A 16,876-nucleotide genomic window follows, 5' to 3' on the forward strand; every position below is an offset into this window, starting at 1 on the left:
GCTGCAAAATGCTGTCAGTTCTCAGAACTGGCAGGCTCTTGGCCTGATCTCAAGCAGAGAGAAACTCCCAGCAGCCGCTCTCAGAGAAATCACTTCTGTGGGTGTTTTCTGCTTTTATCTCTAAAATGCCAAACCACCACAGCTGGCCTGCTGGGAAGGGGTTTGGTGCCCCCTCACCACCCCTCGGAGGGCAGAAAGAAAGAGAGCTTCCCACGTTTCTTTCCTCTCTTAAATCTGTTGTCATCAAAGTGTTTCCAGCTTTTCTAATTGCCTTAGCAATGGGCCTGTTCTCAGAGCCAGCCAGTGATTGGTTTTGCCAGGCATGGAAAAAGCTTTTAGCAGCTCCTTTTAGCAGAAATAGCATTCCCATGGCTGGCTTCTTCCCTCCTCACCAAAATTTAACCCATGCAAAACCAACAAAACTGGCCACTGGTGGTCCTGGGGCAGGGGAACCTGCAGGCTTGGAGAAAACTTGAAGAACTTGTGTGGTGCCATCCAAAAATGTAGCGTGGCTTCATATCTAGACACACAGCTAAAACCCAGCTATTTCTCTATTCTTTTTCTTTTCAGCTGAGAAAGGAAGTCACAGGTGATGGGGTCTCTATTCCACATCTCTTGGGTCCCTGCCTTGTAGCTCCCAATTTGGATGAAAGTTACCCATTTGATCCCTCTGGCTTCCTCCTCCCACCATCTCCTACATCTTCCCCCATTCTTCTGTGACTTTCTTCTTCTCTTTCCTTATGACCATTGCAGCCTCATCTCTGTGGCTCACAAATGTGCCCAGGGGGCTCCAGGGGTGAGGCACAGGCCCACATGCTTCTTTGAGATGCCCCAGCAGTGCTGCAGCAGGCTGATGGCTGTGCAGTTCCTTTGGCACAGGAACAGGCATTCTTGGGTTTAGTCAGAAGCATCAGTGGCCAAAATCCCAATTTCCTTTGGTTTATTCCCACCTCAGAGCTCAGTTGTGGGGCAGGATGTGGGTGCTTGGGGCACTGCAGCGCATGAACGATGCACGGTCCCCAGGGGTGGTATATCTGGAAACATTTATTACAAGTGTACATCACTTTTGTGCTGTTTTTCCTATTGGGTTAGAATAGTGTGAGCCTGGGTAGCCAATAGTATAAATGTTCAGATGGCTGCTAACGAATAATAGTCATGATCAATTCCCTATTAGCAACATCAGTTTATTTCTCTAGGAGAAGCGCTTGTATAACAATTTCTTCTGCAAACTACTCTGCTTCTGCTACTTGTTACATTTTAGAAACTCTGTTCCATCCATCCTGCCTTGACTGAGGAGCAATCTTTGTTCTCTTAGGACAAGTTCTCTTTGTTTTCTCTCTCCACAGGGCAATCTTGGAGTTACTCTTGGATCTCTTGAACAACAGGGTTTGGCCCATTGTCAGGCTGTAAATAATGACGGGTGGGACCACTGGTGCTGTGAAGTCGATTTATTGCTGAAATATATCAGAAAAGGTCTCAGTCTGAAGGCATGAGATTTTGGAGGGGTAACAAGTGGGCCATAGCTCAAAGGTAGTCACGAGTTTCTTTGTTACACAGCAATATATCACATTCTGGCCCAAAGGACAGATGACATGGAGTTTATTATTACTTAATCACCTTTCACCTTTGCCAAGTTCTGCTGCACTGTGTCTGCTTTTCACCCAATAGACTGCTAGCTCACGTACACACATGTGCTTCTTAGGATAATATTTAGATTCATAGCCTACTCTATAAAATCACACAATTACAGTTGAAAACTCTCCATCATCTCACTCAATACAGTTTCTTATTTACTTCTGGCATATTCTTACTTACAGCTATAGGAACATAAGCTTATGAATTCTTGACTCAACGTCTGTGAACCTTTAGCATTGCATGAACCCAAGCTCCTTCCAAGGCTGTAAATCAAACCCTTCAGTATCTGTGGAAGTTTCTGTCTTTCCATTTCCCACAGCCCACCAAAGGATTTGTGACCCTTTGTGACCCTTTGTGACAGAGGAGAAGCTCCCAGGCAATTTTGTGTTTGCTGTAGGGAAGGTTGGGTTGCTCTGCATCAATTCCCAGAGCAGCGCAGAGCATTGGCTTTGTGATGTCAGGGCATGGATGCCACCTTGTCGTGGTGACATCCCAAGGTTGCCTTGGTGCACGGAAGGCCTCAGGGTCAGAGCAGCTCTTGGGCTTGCTCAGTGCAGGAGCATCCTCCTGCTTGAGGCGTTTGTCAGTGGGCAGCTGCACACTGACAGGAGCCTTGTTTCTTCTTGTGGTGGAGCAGAGTGTGCAAACTGGCACAGCAGTGCTACAATGATGGAGCAGCTCGCTGTTGCCGTTTGCACCATTTATGTCATCGGCTATGCCGGCTATTACCTCACCAACCTGGCACGTAAGTAGAGGTTTTCCCTGGCTGGAACCTGAGCTGGCTTTTGTAGGTCTCCCTGCTCTTTCTTAGTGACCGGGTTGCTATTGAAACACAAAGACCATGAGGATGCCCCTGGTTTGGTCAAGCTCCTGTCAACACCTTCAGCAAAACACGGGGTGTCTGTAGCCAGGGGGCTGCGGGCAGCATTTGCAGGGCTTCTGTTCCCTCCACGGGAGAGCCTGTGGCAGCAGAGTCTGGCATTTCCTCACTTTGCTGGCTCAATCTCTTGGGGTGACTTTACTTTTAAGATAGCTCTGGGAGCTCGGGAAGTTGAAACTGCTGGAGGCTGATGGGAGTTTTTTCTCCTGACTAATTCCTGGCCATGGGTGAGAATTGGCAGCGGTTTTAACTATTGAGAAGTGAGATCAACCTGTGAACACCACCTGAAGATGTGAGGCCGGGAATTTCTTGCTCTCTTTGGTTTCTGGCTTCTGACGAGGTCACAGGGCTCTGTCTCGGCCTCCTCCCCCTCTCCAGGCCGGATAAGGCTGCAGAGGGCGGGGTCGGGGGAGAAACGGAGCCGGCCGGCCTGACTTGGTTTGCAGTTTCTGCCACTGAACTGAAACCTGACACCATCAACATCTGCAGCTTTAGCAAGATTTTAACTCTTTTACTACCTGCATGAGACTTGCAGATTAATCCTTTTTTTCCAGAGAGAGAGAGAGAGGGAGTGATCAACCATCAACCTATCAAAGAGAGTGAAGAAAAAAATTAAATTGAGAGGGGGAAGAGAAAGGATATGCTTTAATAAGCTGAAATATTTTTCTGTTAAAGCTATGGAGATGGACAGTAGTGTTCTGAATAAAAACTCCTATAATTCATGACAGAGTATATTGGGAGGAATGGAGTGTTTCCAAGTGTGGATTTTGAGCAAATGATGAAGTAGTTGTGACACTGTGAGATGCTGGAACAGAGGGGGAGAAGTCATAGTTGAAGATTTGTGGCTTTTAAGAAGCAAAAAGAAAACTTCTGTTTCCAGGAGGGCTCAGAAAAACAGATAAAGAGAACTTTTGCCTTTGAATAACTCATTCATAAAAATGACATCCCTGGACTCATGACCCATAACACACCTCAGAGTGATGGGAAATGGGAGGAGACAACTGATGGCAGATTTGCGGGCAGCTGGCATCAGAGAAATAGAAAGCTATGAAGAAAAATAGTTTTCTTGTGAAAAACTCCATAGAATGCAGAAGAAGACTTCTGTTTCTCTACAAAGACTGATGAAAAGACTCTAGCAGGAATTGGGACTGTTTTAAACACCAAAGTTCCAAAGTTTTTTGTCTCCATGTTGTCATGTAAACAAGGGAATGGTTGGGTAGTGGGGGAGAAAAGGGTTGTTCTGGAAGTTTTATTCTGGTTTCGTATTCTTGTAGTTTTTGTTAATGAACTTTCTTTATTCCATTTAAGTTTTAAGCTTGTTTTGCTCTTGTTCTAATCCATATCTCACAGCCAGAAATAAGTGAGTTTCCTAGTGATTTTTTAGTTGCTGCTTTAAACCACACCAGTCAAGCAGGACACCTTTGAAAATGCAGACTGGGAGATCTTCTCAGATGCTGCTCTAAACAGGCCACGGTTCTCTCCAGTTTTCTCAAAGAATTTGGTTCATTTTCCTTGCCCACTGCAGGTCATCTGACCCGTGTGTTCAGAGGTGCCGATCCTGAGGTGAGTCAGAAAGGAACATTTGATGCTCCTGGTGTTTCAGAATTGTGCAGGGAACTGTGAGCTTGGCCTGTGGCAGTAGAGTGCAGAGGGCCAGCTGGGTGGGCTGAAAGAAGATCCATTTCCATGTTTACAACAGCAATAGCAAAGGCATTGTTGGCTATTTCCTAATTTTCCATTGCAGAGCTTTAAAAGAACTCAAAGCTCAGATTTGCAGAGAGAACGTTGCTTGCTGATAGTAGCCAGGGTGAACTCTCTAATTCAGAGCTATTTGCAGCCTGGCTGAATTAACCCATTTTGATTTAGTTGGAGAGACTTAGAATCCCATTGCTATCAAAGCTGATGATTTGTGCTTGGTAGAGCTGGTTGTAGAAATCGAGCTGAAGAGAAATAAGGTTCTAAATGATAGGGAGCTGCCTGTCCCTAACTCCACCATCTGTCCACAGAGCCCAGAAGCAAGAGCAGACTCTGCTGTGGCTCCCTCTGCTCCTGGAGAAGAGGCCAAAGAGGAGCAAAATGAGCAAAAGGAGCACGAGCCTCCAGCTGTGGTCACAGCTCAGCCTGACCATGCCCAGACAGTAAGTGCCAGTGCTGGGTGCTGCTGTCTTTAGTGCAAGGCAGAGCTGCAAGTTTCTGAGCAGCCAGCACTTGCTGTTGCTGGCTGAGGATGCTGAGTGCTGGAGTCCTGCCAGCACCCAGCCATTCCCCCATCCCGTGGCAGCTGGAAATTGGGCTTTGAGCCGTCGTGCTGAGGCCCCAAAGCGCTGCTGCCTGCGGGTGAGCAGCTGGCTGCTTGGCTCAGGGAAGCTCTGTCTCTTGGCTTCTGCCAAGCCATGGCCAAGGGCTCACATGGCATTTCTGGGGCTCACAGGGCTTGCTTTGTTTGCTTTCCCTTTTTGGAAACCTCTGCATGACCTGGAGAAGTGTTCTGCAGTTTTCTGGAGTAATTCTTCACTTCTGCGGAGTCTTTTAGGCCACCTGTCTTTTGGCTTTTGATAAGCTGCAAGGAGATGATTGTGTTGTCCATGAAGCTGTGGCCGGCCATTCTTGTCCTGTGTGGCCAAAGAAACAAACTGTGTAGTTCTGAACCCTTCTTCTGAGGCAAAATCCACAAGTGGCAAGTTTCTCTTGATACGTTTTGTGGTGAAGTCTGCAGCTTTGGAAACTGCATTGGAGCCTAGTGTGGGGGCAAAGCTGCAAGTCCTTGAGTGCTGTCTTTTGTTGCTAAGAACCCCTTTAGAGATGGTTGTTTTTTCTCCTTAGAGCTGTTTTCCTCCTCCTGCCTCTTCTGTCCTGACACTCCCTGTTTAAACTATAAATTTCTGCCTGTCCTAGTGAGGTGAGACAATTCCATGGTTTAGGTGGTTTTTGGTGACTTTGGTCATACATGCATTACATGACCCATGGCTTCCTTCATTGGCATCCCTAGGGGTGTGTCAATTAATTTGTTGCTGGGGCCTTTTGAGGATCTCTGTCAGTGCCACTCAGAATTCTCAGCTGACAAAAGAGGGAGGAGAAACACCTTGGTCCTCTTCCATATCCTGAGGTGGCCATAGAGGCTCTCTGACCTGCAGCAGAGGATCCAATTGCACACATCCTTGTCTCCTGACTGAGCAGGATTTCTAACAAGAGTGTAGATGTCAGAAGGGCAGGAGTGGCAGGGCAGGCCTGAAAAGGGCAGCTCCCAGGCACTTGCTCTCCATTTGTGTGTACAGAACATCGAGGCAGAGCCCCAAGCAGAGCTGCCCGAAGCTCCGATGGCCATCATGGCAGTGAAGAGGAGGCCTGAGGAAGAAAGGAGAAACATCGAGGAGGAGATGAATCTCCACGGGCAGAGAGGAAATCAACGAAACCAGGTGAGTGAAAGTGAGGCAGACACTCCACTCATGGAAATTCCTCTCTGTCGTTCTTCACAGGCCTCCGAGGAGGAGCTTCTGGCAGAGCTGCAGGAAGCTGAGGCTAGGATCAGGGCAAGGGAGAACAGGCTGGAGGAAGAAAGGAGAATCATCCAAGAGAAATTAGATCTCCTCGCTCAGCAGCAAGAGGCTCTAGAAAATCGAGTGAGTGAAAGAGCGACAGGCACAGCAGTCACTGCAGTCTGGTGCTTTCTGCCCTTCTTGCCTTTCCTCTGCAGAGCAGCAGGGGGCTGGGCTGATGCCTCTCAGTGCCATCCTGCTGTAGTGTCTATCCCAGCTGCTTGGAAGGACATTTCCTGCTGTGCTCAGTCTCAGCTGCTGCCCTGGACAGTGGCACCAGTCATTTGCCCCTTTTGCCAGCACTCATCTCAAGGGATTCCTGCTGGCCTGCTCCTGCTCTCCTTGTTTCTTCAGGGCTTTTTGCAAGTGAACACAGTCCCCCAGACAGATTTGGAATACAAGCTGCAAGCTGTCTGTATCCCTTGGTGAATCTGCTGCTGTCCTGCTCTTTCCCTTTGCTCACAGTCAATGAGCCTTGGCACACAGGGACAAGCTGTGGTCTCTGACTGCTTTGTTCTCTTTGACTTGAGGTGGACGTGTTGATATCTCACCTGGCAGCCTGCGAAGGCTTCCAGCAAATGCCGGCTGATGAAGAGCCCCAAGGTCGGCGGCAGGCACAGGTACTGTCCCAAGCACAAGTGCTGCAGGCTGAGCACCTTCTGAAGATGGTGCAGGAAAAGAGGACTGAGGGGGAGGAGCTCCAACATTAGAACAAGGAGCTGCAAATGTGTCTGCAGCCCTTGGAGGGGGAAAGGGATCCTTGGGAGGAAGTGCAATGGTCGTTGTTGCAGTCATCCTTCAGAAAATCCAGGAAAATGGAATATGAAACTGGCCATCAACTTGATTAAAACCAACCTCGAGTTTAGACCATTTGGTTCCAGAAGTGGGCATCCAAAAAATCCAGCTGATGAGCTTTGCATGTGGCTAACAGCAACTTCCTAAGGGCTTGCATTTGAAAGGGGAACTCGGGGTAATCTCTGCCAGCCAGCTTCCTGACACAAACTCCTTTCTTCTCTCAGATCTACACAGGCTCTTCCATTCAATCTGCTGTAGCAGCAGCAGCAGCAGCAGCATCTAAAGGAGCCTTTGTTCCCCAAGCTGAGCAGTGGAGCCGGGGCAGTTTGTCCATTTCCAGCAGTGACACATCTGCTGCTCAGCTCCAGGAGAGCCAGGGAGACTTCGTGGAGCAACTGAGTACGTCTGGTGTATTTCTTGTCTGAGGGACAGTGTATTGTGTGCACGTGCCAGCAGAGCTGTAGCAAATGATCCTCCTCACTTTGGTGTCCCAGAGACATTTAGGACTCCCCACAGGAACTGCTGTGCTCTGAGGCAGCGAGAGAGCGCTCTGGCTGTTCCTGCTGCCTCTGAGGGCAGCTTGGACTGGCTCGGCTTTGCCTGGCATTCCCTTGCCACTAAAGGCAGAAGCAGGAATTGTTCTTGGATCAGCAGGAGGCTGTGGCCTAGCAAATGATCTATGCAAGTTCTGTGTGGTAGTGGCCAAACTGAACAGAGTATTTAATTCCTAAATTCTCCTTAGACTCCCGACTTCCCACCTGTTGTCAGCACCAAAAGACTTCACAGAAACTGATTTGGGATTTTGTCTTCTTGTTGTGGTTCTGTTTTCTGTGTGGTGTTTTTTATAGATTTTTGTTTTGGTTTTGGTGGTTTTTTGGTAGAGTTTGTCTTTTCTCCATCCTGAAAGAGCTGTTCTGCCCCATGTGTCTTACTGGTGTCATTTTTAGGACTGTTTTTATTGCCTCTACTACATCTACAAGGTTTTTATGAGAATGCTGTATTTTTGTCAGTGAGGACTCCTTTGAAAGAACATCAGGTGACAGCAGAAACAGAGATCAAGAGATGTTTTCATTGGGCCCACAATGAAGAAACAGATACTTGTATAACAATCTGTAATTAATATCCTAGTTTTATTTTTCTAAAGATGTGTCCAAGAGACACATTCACGTGGTGTGATCAGATAAAACAGCACTGCAGGCATTTCTCAGGAGCGAGCCTGCAGCCCCTGTGCTGTGTATTCCTCAGATCCATGGCACTTTTTCATCCCTGATTCCCAGCCATTCCCATGACTCTTAGAATCCTACCTATTGGCCCAAGCCCTGCTCAGATCAGTCTCTGGGAAAACACATCAAGCCCTTTGTGATTCTGCAGCACAACCCATTTAATCTGCTTCTTGCCCATAACAGCTGCCAGTGCTGTGCTCTCAGAAAAGACCTGGTGGGGCTGAGAAAAGATCCCAGCTGATTTGGTGTCTACCTTCACCTGCTGGGACACAAAAGGGCCTTGATCTGCACCTGGCTGTGTCTGATCTCCCAGGCAATGCTGTTGTGTCCTGAACAGGGGCCACAGCTTGTCAGGGGCTCAGGCTGGCTGTGTCTTCTTGCCATTGCTTGTCAGTGCTCATGCTTGGCCTTTGCCAGCCTTGTGCTGTGCCCTGCTCTGCTCTCTGCGCTTCATTTCCTTCCAAGGACTGGACAAAATCAGTCTCTCTGCTGCCCATTTGTACTGCACAACTGCCTGTCTTGTTGCTGCTGTGCTTGCTGCCCAGCTGACCACAGAGGGTTCAGAGCCCCAGACAGCGGGGCTGCCTTTGGCATCTCCTGCAAGTTGGGATCTCTGCCTGAGAGTCAGCATCTTGCATTTTGTTTCCCTCAGGGAGAATGGTGAACAAGGAAAATCCCATCACAAAATACATCGAACTGGAAAGTCTTGGCAGCGGGTGAGTCCAACCACAGTCACTTCTACACAGCCATGGGCCAGGTGTTTCCCTGGGGGAATATCCATCAAGTGGGAAGTCAGACAAGTTGTCCACATGTTTAGACAGCGGGCTTAGTCTGCCCCATCTCTCAGTACTGGCCAAAATTTGTCAAGTGTGCTCAGAAGGCATTGTCAAAGACATCTCCATGCTGCCAAGGTCTTGCCTGCAGCAAGGAACAGAACCTGGTAAATCTGCTTGTCTCTCAAGTGTGGGACAGCTCAGGATTCATTTCCTTCGCATTTTTGGATGTCTCCAAATCATCTGGCCACACTAATGAAAGGAAAAGGGTCTTGCTTGCCTGAAAGCACAACCTACCCCCAATGAGAGCTGTCAGATAACAGTTCTCAGGAACATTTCTCTCCAAGAGTTTGCTAAAGGAAATACTCCGTGCTCAGGATTAGAATTGCACAGTTTAGAAGCTGATAGCCGAGATGAAGGAATAAGCTGCCTTTTGGAGCTGAGGCAGTAAAGCCCAAGGCTTCAGGAACAGGCCCAGTGCCCAGGCACTTGAGGGGAAAATGCATCATCTGCCTTCTGGCAGACCCCTCCTGCAACCTGCAGCTTTTAGGCATTTACAGCAGAGCTCTCCTGTCTGGACTGGCTTCCACTGCAAGATCTAAATGGCTTCTCCTTTCTTTGCTGCTGTTTTTTTTCTAGGGGTTTTGGAGAGGTTTCCAGAGCACTTGACATTGCAACAGGAGGAGAGGTAAATGTCAACAGCCCCTGCAGCCTCTGCTGCTCTCCAGGCCTTCCCCACTGCTGACAGCTGTGGCTGGAGCTTTGAGGAGAGCTGTGCTGAAAAGGCACAAGAAGCACAGACTGGAGCCAGCCTGCAAATTGCACTTGGAACAGGCTTTGTGGACAAGGCAAATCGCCAGTGGCCACATGTTCTGTAACTGGCCCCCAAGGGAGCAGAGAAATGGGCTGTTGCAATGTCACTCCCTAATTACTCCAGTGATGAGGTCTAATCACAAGGCACTTGGGCACAGCTTGGCTGTGCCATTCCAAAATCACTTGCTCCATGTGTGTTGTGGTCTCATGCTACCAATTTTCTCAAATTACTCCTTTTCAATGTCATTTGAGGTGGCCATAAAGAAAATAAATGTGCAAGGAGTAAGTAGGAAGATACTAACCATGAATGAAATCAGGATCATGGAGAGTAATAGGAGTCCCAGGATCGTGAATTACTTAGCCAGGTGAGTGGTCACGGTCCTATCCCTTGAATGTTTCTTTACATACTACAAGCATGAGAGCTTAAAAACCCACTTTGGTCCGTGGCAGGAAATAGAGTTGTTAATGATTATTTCTCTACTTATCTCCAATGGATGGGAAGAGACTGCATTTTGTCTGCATGAATCCACCCTGGCAAATGCAGACTGAAAATGGTTCAAAAACCTGCATCAGCCCTATCTTAAGAATTCAATACCTTCTAAGTTCGTTGCCTCCACAGTTCTTTGGGCTTGAGTTTTTCAAGTTTCTTAAATGCTGATGAACCATCCAAGAGAGGATTGCCCTTGCATTGTTGCCCCTCTTTTCCATTGCTGTGCATGCCAGGAAGACTAGGTGCTTATTTCCAGAAATGCCATGCGTGACAGGTTTTTTATCTGGGCTCTTCCTAAACTGCCTTTCTCCTTGAGACAGCACAGACTGCAAACACTGCACAGCCTAGAGGCAATGTCTATGCCTTTTCTTCTGCCCTTGTCTCACAGGGACCCAGAAACAAGACTCAAGCAAAAAACCAACCTAGCCGTGCATGTTCACCTGCATGGCCTTGTTTCCTTTTTTCAGCTACCTTGTGCATGAGGAACTCTGGCTGGTGATGGAGTACATGGACGGAGGCACTCTGAGAGATCTCATCGACGAGATTCAAATGTCTGAAGGAGAGATTGCAGCTGTCAGTCGGGAGGTCAGGGATCCCATCTGTGCTTCCAAGGCCTTGAGCTGCATTGTCTGGGAAACAGGGGCTCAGAACGGGAGTGATTTCATGGGCCAAGCTTGGTTTCTGTGCTGCTGCTCAGCTATGGGCAAGCAAGAGCATCTCAAGGGAACTGTCTGCCAGTGCCCCTACACTCACTGGACTCACTTCCTGTACTCTTATCCCCTGCTCTTGTATTCTAGCTCTGTCTCTTGCATTGGCATTTGCAGTTCTCCACTGAGAAAGGTGCTGCTCTGCTACTGTGGGAGCAGCAGGCTCTTGCTCTCAATGGCGCTGTGTTCTGCCATTCCTCCCCATTCCCCTGCAAAGGGAACCTTCCACAGCTGTTTCCTTGCTTGTGCGATGAACTCACAGCACTACTTTTTGCCCCCCTGGTTCTCTTTTCTCTCTCAGTGCCTGCAAGGACTGGATTTTCTTCACTCCAACCACGTGATCCATCGAGATGTCAAGAGCAACAACATCCTTCTCAGAACCGACGGCTCTGTCAAGCTGGGTCAGTGTATTCTTGCTCAGCTTCAGCCTTCCAGGAATGGGGGGTGTGGGGCTGCTTTCAGTGACTGCCAGCTCTCCAAAAATGCTGCTGCTGGCAGTGCAGGGGTCCCCCCTGCTGTGGGCTGAAGGCACAGTTGCAGGGTGCACACAGCTATGACAAGGAACCACAAGCAGCCAAGAGTGCTATTGCTCTGTGTGTGTCTGTGTGTGTTCCTTCCAGAGGGAGGGAGCTGCAATCTAAACCTTCAGGGGAACAAAAGGCACTGCTGGAGGAAGTGTAAAAAATGGGGGGATGTTTGAAGTAGCCAATTCATATTTCCTTGGCTAGAGCCCCAGGGAAACAGAGCAGGGAGTGTTGTCCAGGAAATTCAACTGCACATTCTCAAACTTCTACTGGGGAATTCTCTGGCTTGGTTTCCTAATTGAGAGTATTAAAATTAAAAGAGTATTTTGCTTTCTCCTCAGCTGATTTTGGCCTTTCTGCTCAGCTCACCCCTGAGCAAAATCAACGGTGCTCGGTGACCGGGACTCCTTGGTGGATGGCACCTGAAGTGGTGAAGCATCAACCATATGGCCCCAAAGTGGACGTGTGGTCTTTTGGAATTGTGGCAATTGAAATGGCCGAACAAAAAACTCCTTATGACAGTTTCACTGCTCGATCGGTAAGGAGCAAATACTCTCTGATCCCGCTGTCTTTCTCACCTGTCCCGTGTTCTCTGCTCACTGCACAAAATCCCATGGCCATCTGCTGGAAGTACTTCCACCAAGGCCCCTTCTACAAATGGCCCTGCAGCACATCAGCATCTGCTGGAGCTTTGGTTGCAGCACTGGGGGAACTCAAGCCTTACCTCGCCCAAACCATCTCCATTCTCAGGCAGCATTTTGCTTTGCCTTACAAGTCATTCCAGCTCTTTTGGCTGTGTAGATGGCCCCAAGAATAGGAAACAAGCGTCTCAGAGCTGCTGTTATCTTTCCAGAAATGAAGCAAAGAAACTCAAACCAAACCAAGTTTCTAAAACAGTGCTTTTGAGAGAAGAAGTACAGCCCCATTCTTCTCACAGGGAAACTTGCCTGAAACCTGGAGATGAGGCTGTAAAGCCAGAGTCTCTTCTGCTTCTTGTGCAGTGCTGCTGAGACACTCAGTGACCACCTTCTTTCCTAACCCAAGCCACTTTCTCCATATCACCAAGCTGGAGCCTGGTGACGAGGAGAGCCTGCCAAAACCTCCTGTTTGTTTCCTGGCACTTTCTGGGATGGGCACAGCGTTAATGCATTGACTTGAGAATCCAACCAGCACAGGGTTACCACAGGGATGACACTTCTGATTTCACCATGAATATTTTCCTTTTGCCACATAAGGGAACCTGAAATTTTCAGAGTGCTGAGAGACAGAGCTGCAGGTGGTTCCTGTGTGCCCAAACAGGCATTTTCAACCCAATACATTTGTGGAGGCATCTTAATGTGTCTGTGTTGAAAATGAGATTCCAAAGGTTTGTTTCCTTCCCTGAGGAACACCTGCTGCATTTCCTTTCTTTTCTTCCAATTACCATCATTTTCAAGAACAAGACAAAAAGCCTGATGAGTTTTGTTTCATGGCAGCTGTGCTTAAGGGACCAACAAGCACTGCAGAGATTCTTTTCACATAAGAATCCTTGGAATAGTACAGTTAGTTAGAATAGCATAATCCCTCTTCCAAAAAGGCTGCCAAGCTGCTGGGAATCCTTTGAGAAGGAAACATGTATTTGCTGATGTAGTTGCTACTAACTAGAGCAGGCAATGAAATCAGCTGCCAAAGCAAGATCTGCTGGATGTTGGCAAAGCTGTGGCTTTGGGGCTTGGGTTTTTTCATGATACAGGAAAGTCGTCATCCAAATGCTACAGGAAAGTCATCTCTGCCTCTCTGCCAGGGCAAAAACTGCCACTGCAGAGTGGAGCTGGAACAATGGGCTCTGGGAGAGCAGTTCCAGATGGGAAAGAAGCAGGTGGAGCCTTGTGTTTCCTTTTTCTCCAGGCTAAATTCCACATAGCCACAGAAGGGAGCCCACAGCTGCGGCAGCCCGAACAATTCTCGCCTTTGCTGCGTGACTTCCTGAGCTGCTGCCTGCAGAAAGGCGAGGCGCAGCGCTGGTCTGCCAAGGAGCTGCTGCAGGTAAAATGCCAAAAGGGCTGCAGGTGAAACAGTGTCCCAGGGATGGGCTCTTCCTCCACTGAAATCCAAGGCATCAGATGAGCCCCCATCCTCCTCCCTTCCAACCTTGGTGCTGTTCAGCTGACAGTGGGGAGCAATCCTAGACTGGGCTGGGCTGGCAGGGAGTGCTGGGTTTTAGCGCTGGCTAAAATCACCAGGGCACTTACTCATTTCTTGCTGGGAGCTATGGATCAGGAGAAGGGCAAAACAGGCTTCAAACTTCAAAGGAATAACAAATTTTATTATCAGGCCCACAAGAATAAGAAAGGTCTCATCTGTGCAGTGAAAGGGTTCAATCTCACCCAGGTCATGGCAGTCACGGTGTTGGATTTCAGGCTGTGCTGGGCCCCTCTCTCTGCCCGGGAGCCGCTGGGAGGGGAGGCTCGGCCTGGAGCCGTCGCTGCACGCCGGGGAGAGGGTTTAGTGTGGGCAAGATGTCAGCAGCCATGGCCTGGCCCAGCCTGGGGCCGGGGTCCCGCAGCCTCCATCCCCCACCCGGGAGCCGCTGGGCTCTGGCCCGGCCTCCCCCAGGAGCACAGGCCGTGGGCGAGCAGGGCCGGCCTCACCAGAGCTCCGTTACCTTCGGGCTCCGGAAGCAAAGAGGGCCAGTGCCCGGGCTGGTGGTTTTCAAAATGTGCATCATCACAGAGGCACATCTCATTTCTAAATGGTGCAAAATGTTGTCAGTTCTCAGAACTAGCCAGCCATTGGCCTGTCTCAGGCACAGAGGAAGCTCCCAGCAGCTTCTCTCAAAGAAATCACTTCCGCGCGGGGTTTCTTACTTCTTTCCCTAAATGTCAATTCATCTCAAACTAACACACAGGGACATGGAAAGGTCATCTAGTCTATGTCCTGCAATGAGCAGGGACATCTTTCAAGAGATCAGGATACTCACACCTCAGATATTTCCAGGGGTGGGCCACCTACCAGCTCTTGGGGCAACCTGTGCCACTCTTGCCCCATGCTCCTTACCTACTCAGACTCAATCCCCGTTTCATTTAAAAAGTATTCCCCTGCCTTTGAAGCTCTTAGCTTGGAAAATCATGCTTTCTTGTTGTTTTCTTTTCCTTTCTGCAGCATCAATTTATAACATCGGCCATGCCTGGGTCCAGCCTGGCACCTCTCATCGTTGCAGTGAAAAAGTGGAAGGAGGAGGCAGGAATGCAACAATTAATTTAGAACTGTCTTCTCCATGACCAACTTAGAGTAGGATTATAGAGTAGGATTATAGAGTAGGGTTGTAGAGTAGGATTATAGAGTAGGATTGTAGTGCAGGATGGTAGTGTAGGTTTGTAGTATAGGATTGTAGAGTAGGATTTTAAATAAAATTTCTAAAATCTCAACTCCTTTGGAACATTTCTCTCCTTCTGACCCTGTGAGAAAGCTCAACATTTCCTCCTGAATTGTCAGTTTTCTCTTAGAGGTGGAAAGTGACATTGATGGCTTCTTTGGTACAGTTTGTAAGGGGGGAAGGCTCCTCTTCATTCATCCTCTCCAGACCACACTGCCTTTGGAATATGACCAACTGGCCAAGTTTTGCCCAGCTCTGGCATTTCTATTTGAGGCAGAAACAGCAATGGCATTTGCAGGAAAAACCAAAGGAGGAGCGGTGCAACGCAAACATCCTGTGCAGATGCAGGCTGTGCAGATGTGACTCGAGAACATTTGGGTTCCTGCCACTTGGATTTGTATCCCTAAGAGAAATCTCTTTGGCTGGAGGAGAGTCTGGCTGAAGAGAGAAAGCAGAAAGAGCAGTGAGGGTGCTGTGCAAGGTCTCCTGTGGTGCAGAGCTGTCAGCGACTGTGAGGTGAGAGCGGGCCCGGCCTTGGCCAGGCTGGAGGCCCAGCAGAGCCCTGGCAGAGCCCGGAGAAGCCTGAGCCTCGGCACAGGCAGGCTGGAAGGAGGCCCTTGGAGCTGCAAGAGGCAGCAGCCTGGCCCTGGCTGCCTCTTGCTGGCCCCAGGCAAATCCTCCGCTCTCAGAGCCAAGCTGGCAGCTGGCTGCTTCTGAGGGGAAGCGGCGCCGTGCTGGGCACAGCACACACTGGTGACATGGGCTTTCTGGAGTCTGCACAGGAGGAGAGAAAGGCAAAGAGCAGCCCAGGGCTGCTGCCCTGCCTGACCATTGCTGCTCTTCTGCCGCCTGCCCTGGAACTCCTGGCAATGGTCAGCAGTGTGTGCAGCACTCTGGGCACAGGGGGAGGGAGCCGGGCTGCTCCGCAGGCTCCAGCACAGGGCAGTGTCCTTCAGGCACGGCATTTCTGCCAGGGGAACCGAGGCCAGCGTGAGGCACTGACAGCAAGTTGGGGCACATCTGCACGAGCCACTGCCTCACACAGCTCTGGGACCAAGCGCCTGCAATCCTGGAGCCCTGCACTGAGCCACAGCAAAGGTGTGAAATGCAGAGGGCTTTGCAGAAATATTCAGGGGCACCAGGCCAGCCTGCTTGGTGCTCTCTGGGGCACAGCAAGCACTGTGCAATGCAGCTCGGAGCTGCTGGCAGAGAGGGACTGTGGGCATGTGCCTGAGGCTTGTTCTTGAGTAGTGATTTGGAAGGGAGCAGAAGGGTCTCAGTAGGCAATTTGTGTTTTCTTCATGAATTGCTGAATGAAAGACACAGTGTGGCCTCACGCAGCAAGAGCACTTGCAGAATTTATTGACTATAAGTTTGTGTTGAATTCCCAGAAAAGGGAAGTGTTGAAGTGTAACAAAAAGGCCTTTTGAATTCAGTTAGCCCCTGAGCCTTCATCCAAAACAACCACCAGGAGGCTGACAACTACCAGAGCCCTGCTGCAAGGGCTTCCATAATCACAGAATTGGAAAATATGAAGCTTAGGAAAGTAGAATGTGCCCATCAAGTTAAAAAAGTTTAAAAACTTGTCCTGTTCAAAGAATGGACAAGTGAGTTTGTGGTGGAGCTTTCTCCCTCACTCCTGGCATTGAATAAAAAAATCCCTGCTCTGTAGGCCCTACACTATGGAGTACTGTTTTCTTGACTACTATTTGTGCATCATAATCACACTATGCTTTTCATTGTCTTCTTCGAACCTTCTAAGTATAAAGTGAGTAAGACAGTGAGTTGTGTATTGATAGGGCCGAAGAAACATTTCCAAATGCCATCCTGGGAAAGGAAAGGACGTGAAACAGCGCTGGGGAAGAGCGTCCCTCGCACAGCCCTCAGAGCTGCCACCATGCACAAGATGGCGGCCGGGGCTGAGGCTGTGCCACCATGCACAAGATGGCGGCCGGGGCTGAGGCTGTGCCACCATGCACAAGATGGCGGCCGGGGCTGAGGCTGTGCCACCGTGCACAAGATGGCGGCCGGGGCTGAGGCTGTGCCACCGTGCACAAGATGCCGGCCGGGGCTGAGGCTGTGCCACCGTGCACAAGATGCCGGCCGGGGCTGAGGCTGTGCCTCTCAGAGCGCTCTGCAGCCTCT

The 16,876-nt window shown here is 49.4% G+C and overlaps 1 protein-coding gene across 1 annotated transcript; it reads left to right on the forward strand.

Moving 5' to 3' along the window:
- Nucleotides 1–2,163: 2,163 nt before the first annotated feature.
- LOC147645396 (serine/threonine-protein kinase PAK 3-like) lies at nt 2,164–14,783 on the forward strand. The gene is made up of 11 exons (XM_086874665.1): nt 2,164–6,135; nt 6,582–6,671; nt 7,071–7,245; nt 8,722–8,785; nt 9,482–9,530; nt 9,908–10,020; nt 10,613–10,730; nt 11,154–11,253; nt 11,718–11,914; nt 13,264–13,401; nt 14,518–14,783. The coding sequence occupies exons 1-11, from the start codon at nt 5,713–5,715 to the stop codon at nt 14,617–14,619; spliced, it is 1,569 nt and encodes a 522-aa protein (XP_086730791.1). The 5' UTR covers nt 2,164–5,712; the 3' UTR covers nt 14,620–14,783.
- Nucleotides 14,784–16,876: the final 2,093 nt, after the last annotated feature.

This window comes from Cyanistes caeruleus, unplaced genomic scaffold (assembly GCF_971803275.1).
Source record: "Cyanistes caeruleus unplaced genomic scaffold, bCyaCae1.hap1.1 HAP1_SCAFFOLD_381, whole genome shotgun sequence".
NCBI lineage: Eukaryota > Metazoa > Chordata > Aves > Passeriformes > Paridae > Cyanistes > Cyanistes caeruleus.

What these genes read in the sequence shown, in the direction of transcription:
- LOC147645396 (XM_086874665.1), top strand. Translation starts at nt 5,713, where the DNA reads ATGTCAGAAGGGCAGGAGTGGCAGGGCAGGCCTGAAAAGGGCAGCTCC. An exon ending in ATCGTGAATTACTTAGCCAG is followed by an intron (nt 10,021 to 10,612) that starts GTGAGTGGTCAC and finishes TCCTTTTTTCAG; the next exon opens with CTACCTTGTGCATGAGGAAC. An exon ending in ACAGTTTCACTGCTCGATCG is followed by an intron (nt 11,915 to 13,263) that starts GTAAGGAGCAAA and finishes CTTTTTCTCCAG; the next exon opens with GCTAAATTCCACATAGCCAC.